General features: G+C 39.3%; 2 protein-coding genes across 3 annotated transcripts in view; both read left to right on the top strand.

Moving 5' to 3' along the window:
* igsf11 (immunoglobulin superfamily member 11) overlaps window positions 1–7,361 on the top strand; it is an 85,519-nt gene extending 78,158 nt beyond the window's left edge. For both annotated transcript variants that reach the window (XM_061045805.1, XM_061045804.1), the window contains 4 exons: window positions 496–651; window positions 2,779–2,901; window positions 3,615–3,762; window positions 4,456–7,361. In XM_061045805.1, the coding sequence (XP_060901788.1) occupies window positions 496–651; window positions 2,779–2,901; window positions 3,615–3,762; window positions 4,456–4,999 (971 nt within the window). In that variant the 3' untranslated portion in view covers window positions 5,000–7,361. The remainder of the gene's footprint in view (window positions 1–495; window positions 652–2,778; window positions 2,902–3,614; window positions 3,763–4,455) is intronic.
* Window positions 7,362–18,440: 11,079 nt separating this feature from the next.
* Window positions 18,441–19,922, top strand: foxg1c (forkhead box G1c). The gene has a single exon (XM_061045691.1). The coding sequence runs from the start codon at window positions 18,482–18,484 to the stop codon at window positions 19,724–19,726; it is 1,245 nt and encodes a 414-aa protein (XP_060901674.1). The 5' UTR covers window positions 18,441–18,481; the 3' UTR covers window positions 19,727–19,922.
* The last annotated feature ends 1,544 nt before the right edge of the window (window positions 19,923–21,466 follow it).

Genomic DNA, 21,466 nt, shown 5'->3' with positions numbered 1-21,466 from the left:
AACAGAGTATTGTTTTTTGATTTAAAGAAATTAGACAAGAACAGTTTCTCATCTAAAAAAAACATAATCTATTGCAATACACTTTTTGGTGCTTGGTTCAGTTCTGACTAGTAGATGCTTTTTTGCAATCAATTAAATTGAATTGTTAGTTAAGGTTAATGGAAAAAGGCTTTTATGTTAAGTCTGCAAGAACTGCTTCATGTCAATCTGCTTCAATTCAGTTTTCACTATTTACATTTTTTAACCTTCGATGTTTGTTGTTCAAGCACATTTTAGTTGGTAATGGCAATCAATTCTATCGGAGTCAAAATGATTGTCAATCATGACAAAAATGTAAAAGGTAGAATCTCTAAATCTAAACCTGACAAGAGGAAATTTCCATGCATGTATAGTTGGATTTATGGGATTCCATAAAAGTGATATTAGCTCTGCAGTAGGAAAACATTTGATTTGCTTTGTAAACATATCACTGCTTACACCCTCCTCTTCTGCCAGTGCCGCCCTCAATGCCATCGTGTCGAATCCAGGGTACGCTGGATGTAGGCAGTGACATCATGCTGATCTGCAGTTCAGAAGAAGGAATTCCCACACCGTCCTACTCGTGGGAGAAGCTGGATGCGCTGCCAAAACTGCCGCACAACGCCATGCAAGGTATTACAAACAAGCTGGCCATCGGAGTACCTTTTTGCCCCACCTTTGCTGGTAAATCTGACATACATAGCTCAGACTAAACAGCAATACTCCATCACCACCACCTGTCATGTGTCAGGCCTCAACTACTGCCCGACCCCCGACCCCATGATCCTGCTGAGGGCTGATTGATGGATGGGATCATACAAACCATTTTTTAATGTGTGAGTGTGTGTGTGTGTGTGTGTGTGTGTGTGTGTGTGTGTGTGTGTGTGTGTGTGTGTGTGTGTGTGTGTGTGTGTGTGTGTGTGTGTGTGTGTGTGTGTGTGTGTTTGTGTGTGTGTGTGTGTGTCTGTGTGTGTGTGTGTGTGTGTGTCTGTGTGTCTGTGTGTGTGTGTGTGTCTGTGTGTGTATGTGTGTCTGTGTGTCTGTGTGTCTGTGTGTGTGTGTGTGTGTGTGTGTGTGTGTGTGTGTGTGTGTGTGTGTGTGTGTGTGTGTGTGTGTGTGTGTGTGTGTGTGTGTGTGTGTGTGTGTGTGTGTTTTGTCATCCACCCAGATTATTGTTTGTTTGTGGTGTTTTTTGTGTTCTCCCTCATTCTTTCATAGATAACAATAATGACACATACACACACATGCATGGTCCCATGTGTGAATTTTACAATTGAATGATTTTCAACAACCGTTGATCTACTATAAGAATAACAGGAGCAGGTTATTGGAGTTGCTTTTGGTTTCAGAGAGTACTGGTGATCACCAGTCACTTAAATTTTAATAAAAAGGTCTTATACAAGTTTGATCATTTTTAGTTTTTGCAAAATAATGTTATGATATAACAAATGTTCTCTAACACATTCTTAAATGAGTTAAAAATTAATTTTTCAAAAGCAAATCTCACCCACACTCTAGTGTTGAGATTACAAGTTTATACATATGACCTGCTAAATTAACATGAAATTGAATCCCTCTATATGAAGCAGTGCAAAGAAAAACTGTTAGCTTATTACAACTTGATAATATTCCTTGCATGATACACTCTTTTAACACTTAGACTGCCCAGCTGCCCCGTTTCCACATAATTGAGAAATCCAAAACAGGTTGCCTATTTCAGTCAGTTCACTTGTAGTAGCACAGAAAACCCTTTGGTAATATCAGCCAAACAACCCAAAAATGCCGGAGTGTTGATACCTTTCTGTCAGTACAAAATCCACTTTTTGCCAAGGTCCTTCAGAGGCTTTTAGCTTTCATGTTTAAGAGCAAAGCGGCAAAGCGTCTTCAAGAACTTCAGAATTGTGATTTACAATCTATGGCTACCTTTTGAGTGACAGCACTACTTTTACTTGAAGAAACAGCTGCTACAATGGCAATTCAAAAGGAACAAAAATTCAGGGTTCTAAAGAGCCTAACATGAGTGTCTATCTATTGTTTACATGGCTGCATGTCTCTCACCAAAATTTAAGTTGCATTTGGGAAAAACAGGAAATCCTCAATATTGTTTAACAGTTACGTGTTTCCTCTTCTACCCACCTTTTTGACCAATCAAATCTTTCACATTGGAAGAGTCATTTGTATTGGTTCTCTGATTTACGTTTTTCTGCTTCTGTTTTTTTAACATTGGATTCAAACCAAAATGCAATCTTGGATTGTTAAGCCACCCTCTTTTTATATCGGTTTAGTTTACGTGTCCGTGTGGATCTCTTCCTATAAATCATGAAATGTTGACGCCTTTTAATGAATCCATTAGGCTCCCACCACAACTCATCATGTGATAGCTGACTCAACTATTCTTCCATTGAACTTATTTTCAGATGAATAATAGAGTTCAATACGTTTAGTTGATTTTTTTTATATTATCACACAAATATAATTACATAAAAACTGAATGATTTTGACTTTTTTTTTAAAGAAGACAGGGTAGTTAGTCTGAACGCCCAATGTTCACAATGTTCAGAGTAGGAAGCCCGGGTTCCAATCCAACCTGTGGTTCCTTTTCCGCATGTCATTCCCCTCTCTCTCTCTCTCCCTGATTTCTGACTCTATTCACTGTCCTGTCTCTCCATTAAAGGCATAAAAGCCACATTTTGCCATATGTGTATTGGGTTTGTGCTTTAATCACCTTCCTTACCATGTGGCTCACTGTGTGTTCATCAGATCAGATGCAAGGCACTGTCACGCTGAGAAATGTCAGCACCAGCACATCAGGACTCTACCAATGTACCTCCAGCAACGCAATCGGCAAGAGCAACTGTTTGCTCAACCTGCAGGTTGTAGCCCGTAAGTTGTTGGCCATGAATGTCTAGAGATTTACATATATATATCTATATATACATATAGATATATATATATATATAGATGGAAAACATTTCAATCTCAGGAGTACACTCATACTGTAACTCATTTAATGAATGAAAAACAAGAAGGAATATGCGCTACTACATTACAGCACTCTGAACATTTACTTTTGACAGTAATAGAGGCAGAGGGTAGTTTTTAGTAATACAGCTTTACAGGCCTGACTGTACCATGACAATGTGTGACAGTATGATTTTTAGAGTCCAAATGAAATCAGACATTACAATGACATCAGAAACTACTGAGTACTTACTACTACTACTCAGCAGGAAGAGCCAAAAGAGTGTATATCTGTTTCAGTCTTTTTAATGTAGTGTTTAATGTAAGTATTAAACTGATTCTAATTGTAATTTCACATATAGAAAGGTACTTTGAATGTATTATTGTAACAGTAGTCATCTCGTAGTTTAGGGCCAAACTGTATTTCATGTAAAGTCTTATAGTAACTTAAGGTAAATTGCATGATGACGCATGAGCCAATATCAAAACAAGTGATCATGTGCTTTTTGAAAACAAGTGGATAAGCTTAATATTTGAGCATTATTCATTGAATGATCAAGCTCTCTCTTCAACATACTGTCATTTATTTGTAAGATGTTTGTGACACTTGTTCCTCACATTCCTCTGCCCTGCAGCCCAGCCTCAGAGTGTGGGACTTATAGCAGGCACCATTGCAACAGGAGTCCTGGCTGTCATCATCTGTTCCCTGTTAGTGGCGGTCACACTCTTCTACTGGAAGAACAAGAACAAATATGAGGAGGAGGAGATCCCAAATGAGATCAGGTTTGCTTTTTATTTGTCATTGAGCCCAATATAAGGAACTACTTTAATCGACCAAAGCCTCACATTTCAGAACAATGATTTATCTTTATATTCATTGAGTTAAATAGTTCTTTTGATGATATGAAGCTGTAACATACCTACACCTACATAATTACCCCATTACTCTTATTGTTGCCTTTCACTGCACAACTTTGATTCCAAAATAGTGGTGATGCTGTGGACAAGCAGCATAAAACAGATTATGAGGGCGCTGGTACAGAGGCTGTAGCCCTTAAAGCGGGCTGCCTGTGGCTACTTCCTCACATGCCATACCCCACTCTCTTTCCCCGTTTTTGGCTGTATTAAGTGTCCGTTCTCTCCAATAAAGGCACAAGAAGCCCAATAATAAAAAAAAAAAAAAGAATATGATCATTTTCAAAATATTGAAACCCCATATTTACTTGAAAATAGCACAAATACAACATGCGAAACATTGAAACTGAGAAATGTATTGTTTTTGTAAAATGATATGCCCATTTTAATTTTGATGCCAGCAAAGTTTGCATGACATACCCACTGTGTTACAACAGAGCTACATAGAGAAGCTCTCGATTTTTAATCTGTCAAAAAAAAGATTAGTGCTAAATATCATCAACTTACTTTCAGTCTTTTCTTATAACATCTTCATTATACAAACTTTTATCTCCTTTTCAGAGAAGATGACCTCCCTCCCAAAAGGTCATCCTCAGTAAAGGCTTTCCATGCCGATGCCTCATCTTCAGAAAATGACACTCTGACATCTACCAACACATACAACAGCCGCTACTGGCACAGCCCCAAACCCAACTATGACACCAACTCCTACACACGCTACAATGGAGACACTCGCCATAACTTCACCACGACTGGACAACAAGCGCATGGAGAAAACACGGGACATATCCACAGTACAGTGGTCACAGCAGCAGGTTCAGCCCCACCAGCCCGCCACATGCAACCCACAACAGCAACAATGCCAGCATTTGCAAATGGCAGCCACACGTTACCACCTCCAAAGACTTTGGTTGTCACTACGAACTCCGCCCCTTCACCTCCTGCCATTGTGCGTAGCAATGGCTCTGTGAGTCTTAAACCTGTGGTACCTTCCCCTCATGGGCAACACACACACTCCTTCGCTGTGAGCCAAGCCACCCTGGAGCGGATGGGGGCGGTGCCTGTCATGGTGCCTGCCCAGAGCCGAGCCGGTTCACTGGTCTGAAGTCTGAGTCACTAAACTTAACAGCTCTACTTTTTGAAATCCACTGATGAAAACCAGAAAATGGAACGATGTCTACAGCTGCCCCTTTAAACTCTATCTTTGGACATGTCTTAACCTATTTATCTTAAAACAAACTGCTGTTTTAAAGTGCACAGTTCATTTAATGCCAATTCCTTATAGGAGTGGACCCTCAGTGGACAAAAGCACTACGTGGGATTTGATCGTCTACTTATTGGATATATTTTTCCTAAGGTGTGGTTGGAAGTATTTTTTAAAGAAAAAAGTAAAATGTCCTGCAAAAAAGTAGGTTCAGATATTTTTGTCACAGCTGGCTCAGTGTGATTATTTTGGTTTCTTTTTTATTTGTATTTTTTTCCAGAAGCATAATGTACTTTCATTTCAATGTATCCATACTGCATGGTTAGACAAAAGCAAGCAAGGATTCTTACATAAATGCATGTTTTATTGACAATAATAAAAGTGACATGTTTAATAGTCTGGAAGAACATCTGAGGGAGGAAAACAAAGATATTATTATGTTGGAGGAAGCTAAGAGAACTGCGATACATTGCATATATTATATTATGCTTTACTTATCTTTGTTAAGCTCAACTGCTGTCTTATTTCTCACACATAGTGCATCAATTGAAAGTTTTATCAGCACACACAATACAATGAATATTGGAGAATTTGCAAAGCATTGACTTTAATGGGAAAAGCTCCTGAATACTTTTCATAACAGAAAGCTACCGTCCCCTTGATTTAGCCCTGAAGTTCAAGTGATTTTCAAAGTTTTTAGTGTGTTTATCCTTGCCGTTGTTTGAGACTCATGTCAAATAATTGCTGCTTTAAAGAGAAGTGGATTCAAGGTTGTTTCTTGTCGGCTCACATGAGGGTTGTAAGTAAACGAGTGGGCTGGATTTTGAATTGAAGAAAATGTATCAGATGTCTGACTGAACCATATTTGTCAACTCGTGTCTTAATTTTGATTGGATTTTTCCCTTGTTACAGTACACAGCAATGTGTTACAAAGTCTTTTATTGTATTTGACCGACAGTCTTTATATTTTAACCAAACCTAACCATAGTAAAACAGTGTGTTTTCAATTGATTAATCCTCATTCATTATTGTGCATTTCCTAAATGGACAATACTAATAATTTCTTGTAGCCATTATAAAGTATCTAATGCAGCAATCTTTTGTGGTACATCCAGAAGTTATATTTTTAAATACTTTACTAATGCCTGAGAGGAAAGTTTTGTTTCCCACTTTGTTATTGAGACATGCTTCTCACACACGACTGCTATGCGCTCCCTGTGCACACACCTCAGCAGTCCTCGGGAAGTGACCCGGCTCCTCTCCAGCAACCAGACCAACCTCCATCCTGTGGTCCATACCGGGACTTGAACCCTCCAGTTCGCAACCCAAGTCCCTACAGACCAAGCGACTGCCCCCCCACACAGTGTTTTTAAAGGACTTTTCTTTATATTTGTGCTTCTTCTTTGATTTAAAGTCTTATTTCACAATTGTATGTGCTAACAGCTCCATGTTGAACTAAAATAATCCCATGATGATGATGGATTGTGTCCATATGACTTCTCTGATGAAACTCTTTGTATGACGGGATAGTTTCATGTATGTCTTCATGCAGTTTCCTTGTCGGTGTAAGATCCAGTCATATATAAAAAAGAAAGCTTTCAAGCCTTTTCAGCTCATTTATGTAGCTTGTTGTTTTAAACTTATGTCATAAGTGATCTAAATTCCCCTTAATCTCAACAAATACTTTGGTAAAATGAGCAATAAATACAAGCCAAACTGCTGCACTTTCGGGTTACTGATGTCATTCCTTAAATTTACACAATAGAACATCTTTGTAACATTTATTTATATACTTTGGGACTGAGCTATGGTCATTTGGGTAAGTCCAGCTGCAACACACACATAAACACACATACACGCACCGATTTATGAATACAGTTGATGGGGGGGGTCAAATTATGAAATATCAGTCCACTTGTTAATTTGTATTGAAAATATTTGTTTTACTTTTTCCCTGAGACAATTCCAGGCTGGAAGAGCATAGTCTAACTTTATCCTCTTTTTGGAGAAGCAGTGATAGTGTGCAATCACCTGAAAACTAGATTTAAATTAAATACACATCCTCTATCCAGCCATGGTTGGTGAGTGGCACACCTAGTGTGATATGGGCTCTGTATGTACATGAATAATGACATGTAATATATTGCCGATTGTAAAACTATTTGTAAATATAAGATTCATCTTCTTAGTGTTATAGGTTAAAATCAAATAGGAAAAAGTAACACTGAAAAATGTAGTGAATAAATATTATTAATACAGTCCAGCTGGTATCCTATTTTATTTACTTGTTTGTTTGTTGTATGTTTTAGTTTGAATGATACAAATGTTCTGCCTTGTGTCTTAAGGACATTACATTATATCATTATAAATGATAATCTTAAAATAAATAAAATATGCTATTCAGACCACAATAGTGGAGGTGAATACAAATATGTAGAATTATGCAATAAAAAAAAATATTGCAAATATTAAAATGTAATCGTCCAAAATCTAGTAAAGTAGATTTTGGACTTTACTAAAGTAAAGTAAAGATAGATTCAGGCCCAGTATGTGAAAGAATACCATACTTCAAAACAAACATTTAGTTGGGAAACTTTCTGTTCAGGCTGAATGTTTTATAAAGCCATGTGATGCCTTTGACTATAACGCATTGAATACTTTGTTGCCAAAGCAAATGTCTGAGTAAAATCTCAGAGTGCAGAAATATAAATTCTGATTGTTTATGATGCCTATTCACTAGGTATACAATGTCAAAATTAATCTAGGGATGAAGGGGGTTCGTATTGTGTTAAAGAACCAGTGTGCAGTATTTAGTGATGATTACAAAGGATTACATCTCATCTAAGAAAAAACCTCAAATGTTACAAAATATAGACAACGCAAAAGTGCAAACAGCAGTTGTTAAAATGTCCACCTTTAGCTATGTTTATTTCCATGATCCATATAGTAATGTATATTCTATTACAGTCAATACACTACATAAAGAAATGTTCTTACATCATTTAAGGCTTCAACTAGTAAATGAATTGCCTTGTTACCGCAGGCAATAATACAGCAATACTTATTTCAAATATGGATGTTGCTTATCATATTTGACCAAACCATATGTTATGCATACAAGCTGTGTCATTCTTTAATATCTGACTTGTTTAGGCTCAAGCAGCCTGCCAAAAAGCTTTTGAAAAAGCACCTGCAAAATGGTTGAAACTCTTGATTATACAAATATCAAACTTTGTTTATAATTGAATGTTCTAAATGCATTAGTGAATAGAATTCATCAGGCTGATTAGAGCTTGTAAAAGTATATACTGACACCTAGTGGCACATGTAAGAACTGGATTGTTTGCAGGTGGTGTTAGATGAAAAAGTCAAAGAAACAGGAACTGAGGCTCATGGAATTCTACCTTTAGTTGGACGCAAAACTATTTTATCATGTGGTAAGGCATAATGCTTGCTGTTAGGCCAAGTCTTTCATCTTCCGAGTAAGACAATTTTTTACCAAGCAAGGTAAAAATGTTTTAAGCCTGCTTGGTTTCACAAAAAGACAAACTTTAACCAAAGCATTGTAAGACCAAGAAATAAAAGCAGTTTATTACAGTAATAGTTACTTTACTCAATGAATCAACATCTTTTATTTCCTGTTACAAGTGAAGTAGCCTAATTCAACCTTCGGAGTTTTGAAATGAATACTGAGGCGAATTGAGAGAAAGCGGATCAATCTGTTTGAATGTTCACACCAGCTAGGGGTTCAATTAGCATTAAAAACACCCACTTATAGTAATTAAAATTAGTGTTTTACACTAGTGACAGGAAAGGCTCATGTTTCTCCTACAAAGTTGACTATAATACCAAGGCTGGAATTTAAAACATCAAAAGTTGAGGCTTTAAATCATTAAGGTGCAACAGCCAGGAGGCTGTGGGTCAGTTGGTAGAGTCGTCACCTCTCAACCAGAAAGTCAAAGGTTCAATCCCACAACATGTCCAATGTGTCCTTACTTAACACACTCAACTCTGAATTGCTCCCGCTGCTTTGGTGGTGGTGTATGAATGGGATTAGTTACTTCTGATGGATGATACTACATAGTGATCAAGTATACCATTAGTGTGTGAATGTGTAGGTGTGACCTGCAGTGTAAAAGAGCTTTGAGTAGTCAGAAGACTAGAAAAGTACTATATAAGCTCAGGTCCATTTACCATTTATTATATCTCAAGGAGTGGCAGTCTTTACATTAACCGCACATTAGGGACATGGAAAGCTCCCCTTGAATTAACTACAATAGTTTAATTTAAAGACAAAATATTGCAATGGAAGGGATATTTAGACTGATCTGGTTGTTACTTTTTAAGTTACCTGTTTGTTTGATTTACTTTTCTTAGTTTTCAAAGCACTTTGTAAACTTGTGATTTTAAATGTGCTTTATAAGTATGATTATTATTGGCATATAGGTAAACAAGCAAAAAAAGGCAGTGACTATCAATTAATAATACACACACAAATATATTGTATGTAGGCACACACCAATTTACTTTCCTTTAAATAGAAAGCTATTTTAGCCATGAACATTCAGATGAATCTGCATCTTTGATAGTTGTGTGGGTTTATTTAGGTCACACGGGGCAGTGATATAGACTGCACCATGTTGTGCAGGCTTCCAGCCACATTGAATGATGCATCTAAAACAGAAAAACTTGAACAAGTCATTTCCACTTGGTAGACGAAGTTCAGATTAAACAAGATTCACTCATGCAGCGCAGCTCCGTTTGTATCTTTGTTTCTTTTCTTTTTTTTTGCTTATTTTTTGTGCCGCAAATGCTTGCTGAGATGCAAGACAAATGTCTGACTACGTCTGACAATAAAGTTCTATCTATCTATCTAAAACAGCAAATAGGTTGTACGTGTCACATTCAGTTATATGTTTGATTAAAGTCTAAAGTTATTAAAACTATCAAGAGGTGAACAAATTCCAACTTTTCTATTCCAACGTTCCTACAAACGAATCCAGCAGATGGTGCATCTCAGGGACAGACTGTGTATGAGCTACTCACATCCAACTGGTTCAATGTTCCCTTGTTTCTATGTGAAGTGGAAAAACCTACACAAGAGGACGTAGCTCTCAACTTAAACAGGTCCAGAAGTCAGAAAAGTCCAAACGCTGCAAGCAATGACCACAGCTGACCGTCTGTCCAAGTTCTCATCATGGTCCCAAGAAATCGAGGCAGTGGCCATTCTTCTGTGTCGGGCTCAGAAAATCAGATCAGACGATCCTGTCACAGTAAAGTGAGCATGAAAAAGCAAAGTCACATATACATGTAGATAGTACAGTATTCCAAATTAAAGACTGTTACACGACTTGTTACAACAGCGTTATGTTTACAGCACTAGACTGCTTTACAACAGACAGAACATGTTTGGTCCTGTGTTATTGCCTCACCTGAAGAGGCCGTGTGTTGATCATTGAAACCCTCGATCATTCTACACGGTGTCAGAAGGGGCCCGTGAGTCACGAAAATTAACTAAAAAGGAGGGTAGGCCACAGAATGGCGAAGTTTAATACCCCAGCGAATTTTGCCTTTCACAAGCCGACTGAATGGCTTTGAGCGGTACAGGCTCGTAACAAAGCTTGACAAAGACAACGGAAAAGTGCAGGAGAGCTGTATAAATATATATATATAAATGGTTTACTTTTGCTGAAGACGGACACAGAAACAACTTTGACCTCGTGGTGAGAAAGTTCCCAAGGAAGAATATTATCCACGAGAGGGCGTGTTCCCACCAGCGGGTCTAGAGGCCAGGGGAGAAGTGTTTTATCCGAGCCCTGTATGATCAATCAGAGCACTGTTAGTTCGTTGCCAACCGAGAGGAAAATATCTGCAAACGTATTGTCGTCGGGATGTGAGATAAGGAGCTCTCGCGCAAGCTGCAGCTGATGGTGGACCTAACGCTCGCACTGACCATACAGTCCGTGAAAAGAAATTTGGGAAAGCCCAGATTGTCAGAGATGAAGGGTGCCCTGAAGGTAAAGCTACATGCCACAACTGCCATTAAATAGAACACTGGGCCAGGGTGTGTCGCAACAGCAACAGGTCAGTGAATGAGGTCACAGTGGACTGTGCAACTACAGGTTGATTCCATCCCAATGGAATTTAAAATCGACACAGGTGATGTCAACGTCTTAAAGAGATACTTCACCCATTTGCATTAATCTTTGTATCATTAGAAACCTGGTAGTATTTTTGAATGGTCGTGCATCCCTCCCTCATTTTCCCCTGAGATGGGAAATCTTTGTATTTCTAAGTCTGAAAAAGGAGCTTCCGGTGACACAAATATCGTCATATTGCGTCATTGGAAGCTGTTGCGGTTAGCGGGGTGAAACTACAACATTAGTTCCTCATATTTTCGACCACTGAAGCTACAGACCAATCACAGATCAGTGGGTGGGAACTCACTCCCAGAATCGAAACTTAACATCTGCCATATTGCTTGGAAGCTATGATAACAGGCTCTATGGAGAAAGCTGATAATGGCGAAAAAATATAAATATAGCAGCGAGACGGATGGGGCGGACTGGTGGTGTCGGTGCTCTCACTGTTTGCCTATGGACACAAACATAGATCCAAGATCAATTCTTGAAGAAATCTCTGAATCAGTTGAGGAAATGGTCTTATGTGTTAAAGTAAATATGTCTGTAAATGTTTTTATTTCTATATTTCTACTGCTATACTGTATATTTTGGAGAAACCGTAACAATCGAATTTCCCTCTGGGATTAATAAAGTATTTCTGATTCTGAAATAGAGGACCTTAGTGGGAGTGGCCTGCGGTGCTGTGCATTCTGGGATTTGGTGTCTTTCATCAACATGAGCCAAAAAGACACTTTCTGCCTTTTCACAGTCAAGAAGGCACCAACTTTTTATTTCACATTTCTACTACAGATATGACCCAATGTCAATACAGATTCATGTTTCAACGGGGGAAGTATCCCTTTAAGTGAGGATGCATTCCACACACTGACCCCAGTCAGAGCACTGGAACCTGCTGACACTCCATTGGACAGCCCAGGAGGTGAGCTGTTGTGTCTTTGCCGCTTCAATGCTACAGTTAGCTACTGTTGGAGCCATTTTTGGTGTTTTGTTTATTGGGCTGACCACTGGGTGGCGCTGTAAACCCAGGGAGCCAAAGATTATTTAAATGATGCTGACTAGCAGCAGGTGTTGCTCACAAGGAAGGTCAATGGTTTTTGACTATGGCAGACCATGGCAGACGGTCAGAAAGTTGTATACTGAGGCAGGAATCAGGCTTAAGTCTTTATTATGTTGATCAATTAAAAGGATTGGCATATCCAACTGGAAGATTTTGTGTTTGTTAGTTTGTTTTTGGACTCACGCCAAGGAGCCATGCATACTAAACCGACCCAACAAAGAAATGTGCGTCAACAGCTACAAAGGGAAGAATTAGCCATTCAAAGCATATGTCAACAAATGTCAACAATCTACTCAGCCGGTCCCTGTCAGTGAGAATTAACTTGATGAAGTGACGCACACCACGAGTGGACGGCAGCAAGCACTGTAAAGTGAGCATGGTACATGGTACACTAAAAACTGAAGCAGTCAGAATACAGTTGAAGGACTGTGCTCAACCATACACTGTTCATGCTGCACGCCGTGTGCGGTTCCCAATATTACAAAAAAGGGGTCAACGAGTCAGTCAAAGGAGAGCGGTATATCCTACCTCTCTCGGATGAGAGCTACCTACTGCGCTCTCTGGGGCATCCTGACCTGACCCTGACAAAGTTGAGGCCATTCGACAGCTGGCTCCACCAGGAAATGTCCAGGAGCTAATAAGAGCTGGGCATGGTGAATCAACTGGGGAGGTACGTTCCAAGCCTGTCCACAATAGGTCGACCGCTGTACAAGCTTTTGAAAAGCAAGAACAGCTGGAGCCACTCACAGCAGTCAGCCTTTGACAACATTAAGGAGATACTGACCACGGCGCCAGTTCTTTCCTTCTACCACATGTCCGCCGATGCCAGTAGCTGCGGCCTGGGGAGTGTACTGCGCCATCTCCATGAAGAGGAGTGGAAGCAGGTGGCCTACTGCTCCAGGCGCCTCACCGAAGCTATGGCCAGATGGAGAAAGAGTGTCTGCCTGGCGTATGGGCCGGTGAAAAGTTCAACATATATCTATGCAGCTTGGATCAGTTCAGGTTTGAGACTGACCACAAACCACTAGAACAGCTGTCAACAACAGAAACCTGGATAATGTACCATTGAGATGTCAGCGCTTACTGATGAGACTCATGAGGTACAAACCTGTAGCAGAATATGTAGTTGTTTACGCCCTGTCTCATAGCCCACAAACACACTCAGGACGATGTGGCGTGCTACGTAGCCACAGTGATACAGGGCATCCCAGCATCTCCAACTAGAATGGAGAGCATCAGAACGGCAATAACAGCCCACAGCGAACTACAGGCCGTCATTAAACTCATCAGAAAGGGACGGCAGTAATGTCCCACCATGTGCCAGAGACTACATGAAAGTAAAAAACTAATTATCAGAAGCTGATGGTTTGGTCACACGAGGAAACAGGATTGTTATTCCAAAGACATTGAGAGCAGACATCTTGCAGAAAATACACGATGGGTATCAGGGGCTCATGAAGTGCAGAGACAGGGCCAATACATGGGTTTGGTGGCCAGGGCTCTCTGTAGGACTAAAGAACATTGTACAGTCATGTTGGACCTGTCAGGAGCAGAAGCGGGCTCAGCATCACGCCCCTGCCTGATCGTCCATGGAAACGGATCGCTCTCGACCTCTGTGAACACAACAAGCACAATTATCTTGTGATATCTCACTACTATTCACTGTACCTAGAAGCATTATACCTACCCTAAACAACCAGCACTCAGGTTATTCAGAGACTGAAAACAACCTTCCCTAGGTTTGGTATTCTGGACGAGGTGATGAGTGACAACGGACCTCAATTCTCCAGAGCAGAATTCTGGGAGCTGTCACGACATCTGGACTTCAGACACATAACTCATCAATCTAGTCCTCTAGTCCAGGAAATGGTCATGCAGAAAGAGCAGTGCAGACCGCAAAGAGAATCCTGATAGATCCGCTGTTAGCCCTCATGTGCTATCGTTCAACTCCCTGTAGGCTACTACCCACGGGAGTCAGTCCAGCAGAACTGCTGATGGGGAGAAAGAGCCGAACGACTCTTACTACATTTGAGAGAAATCTGCGGCCCAAATGGCCCAACAGAAAGACTGTTAAAGGGGACATGTTATGAAAAATTCTGGTAAAAAAAAAAATCCCCTCCACTCCCCTGATATTTCCCAGCTTAAAACAAAACTTTTGCGCAGGTCCACCATTTTTATTCTCGTTAGCGAAAGGTGTGGTGTCTAACGGGCGGCTGTGGCTCAGTTGGTAGAGTAATCGCCTCTCAACTAGAAGGTCAAGGGTTCAATCCCCAGCTGAGCAACATGTCCAATGTGTCCTTGGCAAGACACTTAATGCTGCTTCAGTGGCGGTGTATGAATGGGATTAGTTACTTCTGATGATACTACATAGCAATCACTACCATCAGTGTGTGACATGTGGTGTAAAAGCACTTTGAGTAGTTTGAAGACTAGAAAAGCATTATATAAGCTCAAGTCTGTTTACCGGGAAAACTCGGGGGGGGGGGGTCCATTGCATTTAAAGAGACACACACACCAAAATGGAGCGTTCTGAGAGAGCTGGTTTATACAGGGTCACAAACCTCCTCTGGTGCTTGATTCATGTTATATTTTGACCAAAGCACAGCACAGATGTTTCATTTAGACCACAGGGGACTGTTTGAAAAGGTGGAACAGGGGGAGAATATGTCACCTTTAATCAAAAGGACGAAACAAAGCCCTCTATTACAACCATCATGGTGCCAGGCATCTTCCTGCTCTACTGCCAGGAGACAACTACGTCAACGTGAAGCTTGACCACGGAAGACACCAGTCTCAAAGGAATGTGTTACTCCAAGATCTGACCTCGTCATCACACAGGGAGGAGCAGTGCTGCGACGGAACAGACTTCACCTCTGGGCAGAGTCAACCTTTAACCTAATGCATAGCTCACTTACAGTTTGAAAAGAAAACTGAATGATGATGTCATCCCAGCAGTAATATTGTTTGTTATTAAGGAGCTGTTATTATCTCTGTTTAAGTTAACCTTGCAGTTATTTGAAATAACTAGAAAAGGGGGAGATGTCAAATATGCATAGATGACAGTATTCCTTCGATACAGTAATTATTTTTAGACATCTAAAACATAGGTTTATCAATTTTGAGTCCAATTATTTGTTCTAAACACCAACTTTCAATCTGTAATTTGTTTAATTTGTGTAATTGAAGTGTGTTACTTCTTAAAAGTACTACGTCCAACCATATCAGCTGCAGGATCAGCGGCCTGATGTGCTGAATATTTCCTCTTTTCTAGTTTGGTAGGCTACCGGTCATACCACTTAGCAGCAATGGTCCTCTTCTGTCCAATGACTGTTTGCCACTGGGAAAGCACGCTGTTTTTGCTCATGCCAGCCAAAACTGCAATTTCGGTATGCCAGATGCTCTGACTCAGTCTCAGTCATGTAGCACTTGTTGATGGGGAAGAAAATACATTCTTCTAGGCTTTGTGTCCGGCTTGTCATCAAGCCGAGGTTTCTTGAAGGAATTACAAAAGGAGCTTTGTTGTTGTTGGGTTCAGTCAGGTCAGCTATTTGCGAATTGGTTGGAAGCCAATTGACGAAAATATATTTTTTAATGTTTTTTGTAAAACAACAAATATTACAAGACAACAATAGCCTAAATTTAAAACAAAAAGTTTTAGTTAGACTATAAAAAACAACTGCATCTGTGTCAGCTGCCAACTGCGCTCCTCACCTTTCTTGTGAAGGAGGGTTTTTAAATGAATGAACAGCAATACAAATGGGAAGCTTAGCAGATACAGTCTACCTATTCTTAAATGGCTCATATTAGGACATTTGAATGTAGACTAAACGCTATTAACTGTCATGTAGGCTATCACAGGGTGAACTACCCCTTAATCATCCGTTTGAAAAATATATAGCCTATAGGCTAATGTTCACTTAATCGTACAGCAAAAGTTTTCATTCATTCATTTATTTTCGATTTTAGAAAGAATGCCCTTTTGTGAATTTGGGATAAAATGATTTTGGCCATAGCTGTGATTTAACATTGTTAAAGTGATCTAGTGATGCATTCCTGACTTGTGATGCATTTTGGAACCAGATCACTTAGTAATCGAGAAAAGTTATTGTCATGGATCTGATATTAGAATTTAATAGCATGAATATTATAATTCTGAAAAGTCACGGCGTTACTTTAGCGTCCTGAACAGCCATCGAGAGACTCAGTCAGCCAAACTTTTCATTATTATTCATTATTTCATGCTACATGAAGCTATCCGCACGCGTTTTAAAAAATGCCTAGGCCTAAATAAACCAGATATCAGGCATGAGAGGTTTACAACGTCTCTGACAACTCATGCTAATTAACAAGAACACCTGATTGTTGAAAGGGCTCGCTATCGTTATTCTTCTTCCCACTTCATCCAATAATGACTTTAGCCAATGCGCGCTAGTGTTTACAAGCAGCTTGAAAATGTTGCTCTCGGAAATAATCAGGAGTAGCCTTATGAAATTCGGAATAAAAAAATATATTTTTAAATTATCTAGTAATTGCAAAATTTCGTAATGTATCCATGGACATGCATGTTAATTTATTCTGCCGAGGTTGTAGCCTACCTTTTAGCAGTAGAATTGGTATTGGTAGGCCTACTACACGGCCATGAAACTGAGCCAAAATGTGACAGTTCTTTGCTCCAGTCAATATTAATAATTTCAGATTTAAACTGAGATAGTTTAGAAATTGACATTTTTGAGAAAAATCGACAAGAACGGCTTTTCGGGTGTATGATATAAGAATTGTGATCTGACATGGCAGTGTGAATTACTCGAGCAGAGCATATTTATTATTTCTTTAGATGGAGGTTGATTTGTAAATACGAAAGTTTAAGGACTGCTTGTGTATGGCTATTAGAGAGCTTAATACAGATGTGTCATTCCAATTCATAGGCTACTGATGTCACCAACAAGCTCTTTTGTTTTCACTGATTTTATGACGTGTAAAAACTACGATAAACAAGCGTGTGATGACATCTGGAGTTTTTTTGTGACGATAATTTTAGCCTAATTGCAGGTTGATTTTTAAAATTCAAAACCAGTGGCAGCATCTCAATTTCAGTTTAAATATTTGTTATTGAATGTGCATATTTCTGACTCATAAAAGACAACTGGCAACTGCATCGCGACTTTTATCAGGGCGGTCTCTCTCTAATATATCAATCAATCAATCAAACAATCAATCAATCAATTTGATTTGTTGATTTGTTTGGTCTCCTTTGCCTATCCATCATGAGTAATAAGTAATTATCTATTAAAAAGTCTGGAATGGTAGAAGTTAACCACGATTCCATAATGCCATTATGTGAGCTTTTGAGTGCGTAATAGTGATCTTGATTTCGTCGTTTTGATACAGATATAGGCTGATTAACATCAAGCTCCCCCTGAGCTGATGTTAAAACAGATGAAAGCTCCATTTATACTCAGGTTGATCTAATTAAACATTTTAAATACAGTGCTATAGGCTATATTATTTCAAAAACCTATATTAAGAAGCTATCTGGTATTTACCAGCTACAACAAGAAACACACCTTTATAATCCTTTTATCATATTTGTGATTTATTTATTTAAGGTTAAAGTTACTTTTGTTGAACGACACTCTGGATATATAATTATAGGATTAAGCTACTTCTTTAAGAAAAAAAAACGTATGTTAAAATGCATTTTGTTTTAATCGATGAGGCTTCTTATTTGTGACTCCGAATTTTTTTTCAATATTTATTTTTGTCAAGATAAAGAAAAATTCTTACAATGTTGTGTAAAAAATAAAAACAGACAGCTTCTGCCTAAATTAGGAGGATTTTTGCCCAAATCTCCTGGTGCAAGGCCCTGGACATTTACCACTTTCTGCTTAGCTCCAGGGTTAGAGGTCTCAATAAACCTTCATATTATTGTTTTGGTAAGAGATTATTTCGATGTCTTTAATCACTTAAATGTCTTGATTTATTTTTGAAAGGACAGAAAAGGTATTTTTTGAAGAATACAAACTTGCACCAAATGACCCCCCCCCCCCCCCCCCCCCAAAAAAAAATGTTTTGTGTTAGTCCAGAGCTGCTGTGATCATGCAGTCCGGCTGGTCAGACTCCTCCCTACTACTTATAAGAGCCCTGATCTAATCACCACACACAGTCCGAACTTTGTGCTCTGAAATGGAGCACTATAAAACTTCGGAGCGGTTTTTTCAGAGGTCTTCATTCAGCATCGGCAGTCTGTGGAGGCGAGTGGGTTTGATGGATGAACAGGAGACTCTTTCCCCGTTCCAGAAACTAGGAGACGCACATCCAGAGAAATACAGTCCAGAGATAATATTTGACTCTAAGATGGACAGCAAAATCCCAAAACGGCACACTGAAGAACACACCAACCAGGGGACTTTAATTGGGAATGGAGAATTGAGAAAAGGAGATTCAAAGATACACGGGGGCGCAGCAGAAAGCGTTGAACCTAAGAAACCTCCTTTCAGTTATAACGCTCTCATCATGATGGCGATCCGTCAAAGCCCCAAACGACGGCTTACACTCAACGGGATCTATGAGTTTATCATGTACAACTTCCCATACTATAGACAAAAAAGACAAGGCTGGCAGAATTCAATCAGGCATAACCTGAGTCTAAATAAGTGTTTCGTTAAAGTGCCGCGCCACTATGACGACCCAGGTAAAGGCAACTACTGGATGCTGGACCCCTGCAGCGAGGACGTCTTCATAGGGGGCACATCAGGTAAACTCCGGCGCAGGACCACAGTTGGCTCCAGAGCGAGGATTGCACTTAAAAGAGGAGAGGGTAATCTTTTATCCTCCAGCACTGCAACTGGAATGACCTTCACCTCAGCAGGTTCATTTTACTGGCCGGTGCCGCCGTTTCTGCCTCTTCCAACACCAGTGCACACACATGTTGGAACAAAGGCTTACCTGAGCGCTCGCTCACGCCTCCATAACACCGCCACATCGGTAGTTTCACAACGACCACGCTTAAGTGAAACAAGTGCTGCAGCCGCTGACCGGTTCGTGCAGATGCACCAGCAGATGTCTTACATCGGAGTTAGCTGCACGCAGTCTCGTCGCCATCAGACCGGCACTGCCTGTACCGCTTTCTGCGCATCCATCCCTGCACGCAACCTGCAGCTGTCCGATCAAAGCTCCTTTGGTCTGATTTCCGGAAAAGCCAGCTACTTGTACTCTCGACAAATCCCATGTACCAGCACGTTTGGTCCGTGCCAAGATGAGTATACTCACAACCACTACGCCAACCAAAACGCCACAACCAGGACGTCACCAGGACAATTCCTATCCAATAACAATCTGTTGGAGCCCGTGGGGTGCTGTTACCAAATGCCATATTGCTGCCCTCAGGTCAGGTCAGGCTCTGATGCGAGGTGGAATTTAGAACAATAGATTAGGATCATACTCATCATAATATCTACCATTTATAATATGTTGTATAATATAATAGGAGACTACCACACTAATAAAGAATTTAATTTCTTGATTAAATACAAATATGGCCCCAATAAAAAAAAATCTAATTTGAAATGGGAACTTCTTTGCTCTTGTTAAGACGCCACTCTCAGAAATGTGTATGTAATATATAATATTAAATATATATTATCATATATATTCTAATGTGAATCTGATATTTTAGTGTAGCATGGTCAAAATTTAATTTATTTAAAATTAATTTGATGGTCATTTGTTCTGCATCTGTAAGGATACCTGAAAGTTTTCTCATTATATTTCAATGTGTCTAAACCTATTCACTTGTTTATTTAGAAATTAAATCTCTGTCTCAAGTATTGAATTGAATTACAATTGAAAGCCTTTATGTCCTTGTATATCAATGAGATCAAGAGCGCCACTCCAGGTTGGTGCATTACGTTATAAGGTCACACTTTAGGCTATACAGTTTAAAAAACAAAATGCACAGAGAAGCATATCCCATACAAAGAAACAGATTCATGTAAGAAAACAGCCACATTCCATAGACATAGACATGTCCAGTCCATAAAAAAAGAACACATTAATGTAAGAAGCAACTTTAAATAAATAACGAAGTGCTGGCTCAGTAATAAAAAGGTAACCACTGTAGATCTGAGGTTCAGTTGAGTTGTAGCCCATTAATATTACAAAACTAACAAAGAATATCATTGGTTTTTTTTCCATCATGTAGTCCAGGCTTTGGGCTTCTAATGATTTTACAAGGTTTATGAGGCTGACGTCATGGATTAGTTTACCAGCTTAAGAGTCATTGATTTATTTAAAAAAAAAGTGATTTAAAAACGTTAAGTGACAATCTGCTGGGTTTCTTTTATTGTCTTCCATTTCGTTAATATGGCAAATAAGATATATTACATCAATATTTAATTAGACCGGGTATTTAAAGAAAGATGATTTTCATTAAAAACTTCTGTTGTCGACTGTTCTTGGTTGTGTCATTAAATGTTTCACACTGGAGCTTTATGGATCGACGTCATTTTCATATCTGACTGAGGAATGAAAATAGTCCTGATCGGATGCTCCCCTCTTTTCAGTCAAAATGTCCACCTGGCGCGTGCTTGAGGAGACCCCATGATGTAACAGTTCATTGACTGAATGTATTAATATTATTAATAAGAAGAAGAATCACAATCATAATCACAACAATAATAATACTTTAATCGGGCAGACACTTCCAGTCCCTCCAATCTAATAGATCAATTGTTTTAAATATTTGTTTGTGTAGCCTTCACTGCTTAGCGTGTGTCTCTTTATCTCTCCAGTCCCCCTGCAGTGCACATATCATGGCTTTCATTACCCTACATCCTGTCATTTGTCTTTTTAATGTTATCAATGTTGTTACTTTGTTCTTTTTATCTCTGCTTTGTAACGTGACCTTAAGTGCTTTGAAAGGCGCCCTTGAATATTATTATTATTATTATTAGACTATTAAATTCATTGTGTAATGAAATTAAGTATTTTACCAAAGTAATGAAGATTTAGCTCTTTTCTTCGATTAACATTTCATGGTGCTTTATATTCCTACATCTCAGATTGAAGTGCTTTAGGATTAGCTGATTTCTAAACTTGTGAGCACAACCAAAACCTTAAATCAGGCCAAAGAATGAAAACACAACATTATGCAGCTGTGATATATCGGTA

Source organism: Labrus mixtus, chromosome 9 (assembly GCF_963584025.1).
Source record: "Labrus mixtus chromosome 9, fLabMix1.1, whole genome shotgun sequence".
Classification (NCBI taxonomy): Eukaryota; Metazoa; Chordata; class Actinopteri; order Labriformes; family Labridae; genus Labrus; species Labrus mixtus.
The sequence above is the reverse complement of the archived record's forward strand: the minus strand, read 5'-3'. Positions and strand labels throughout refer to the sequence as shown.

What these genes read in the sequence shown, in the direction of transcription:
- foxg1c (XM_061045691.1), top strand. Translation starts at nt 18,482, where the DNA reads ATGGAGCACTATAAAACTTCGGAGCGGTTTTTTCAGAGGTCTTCATTC.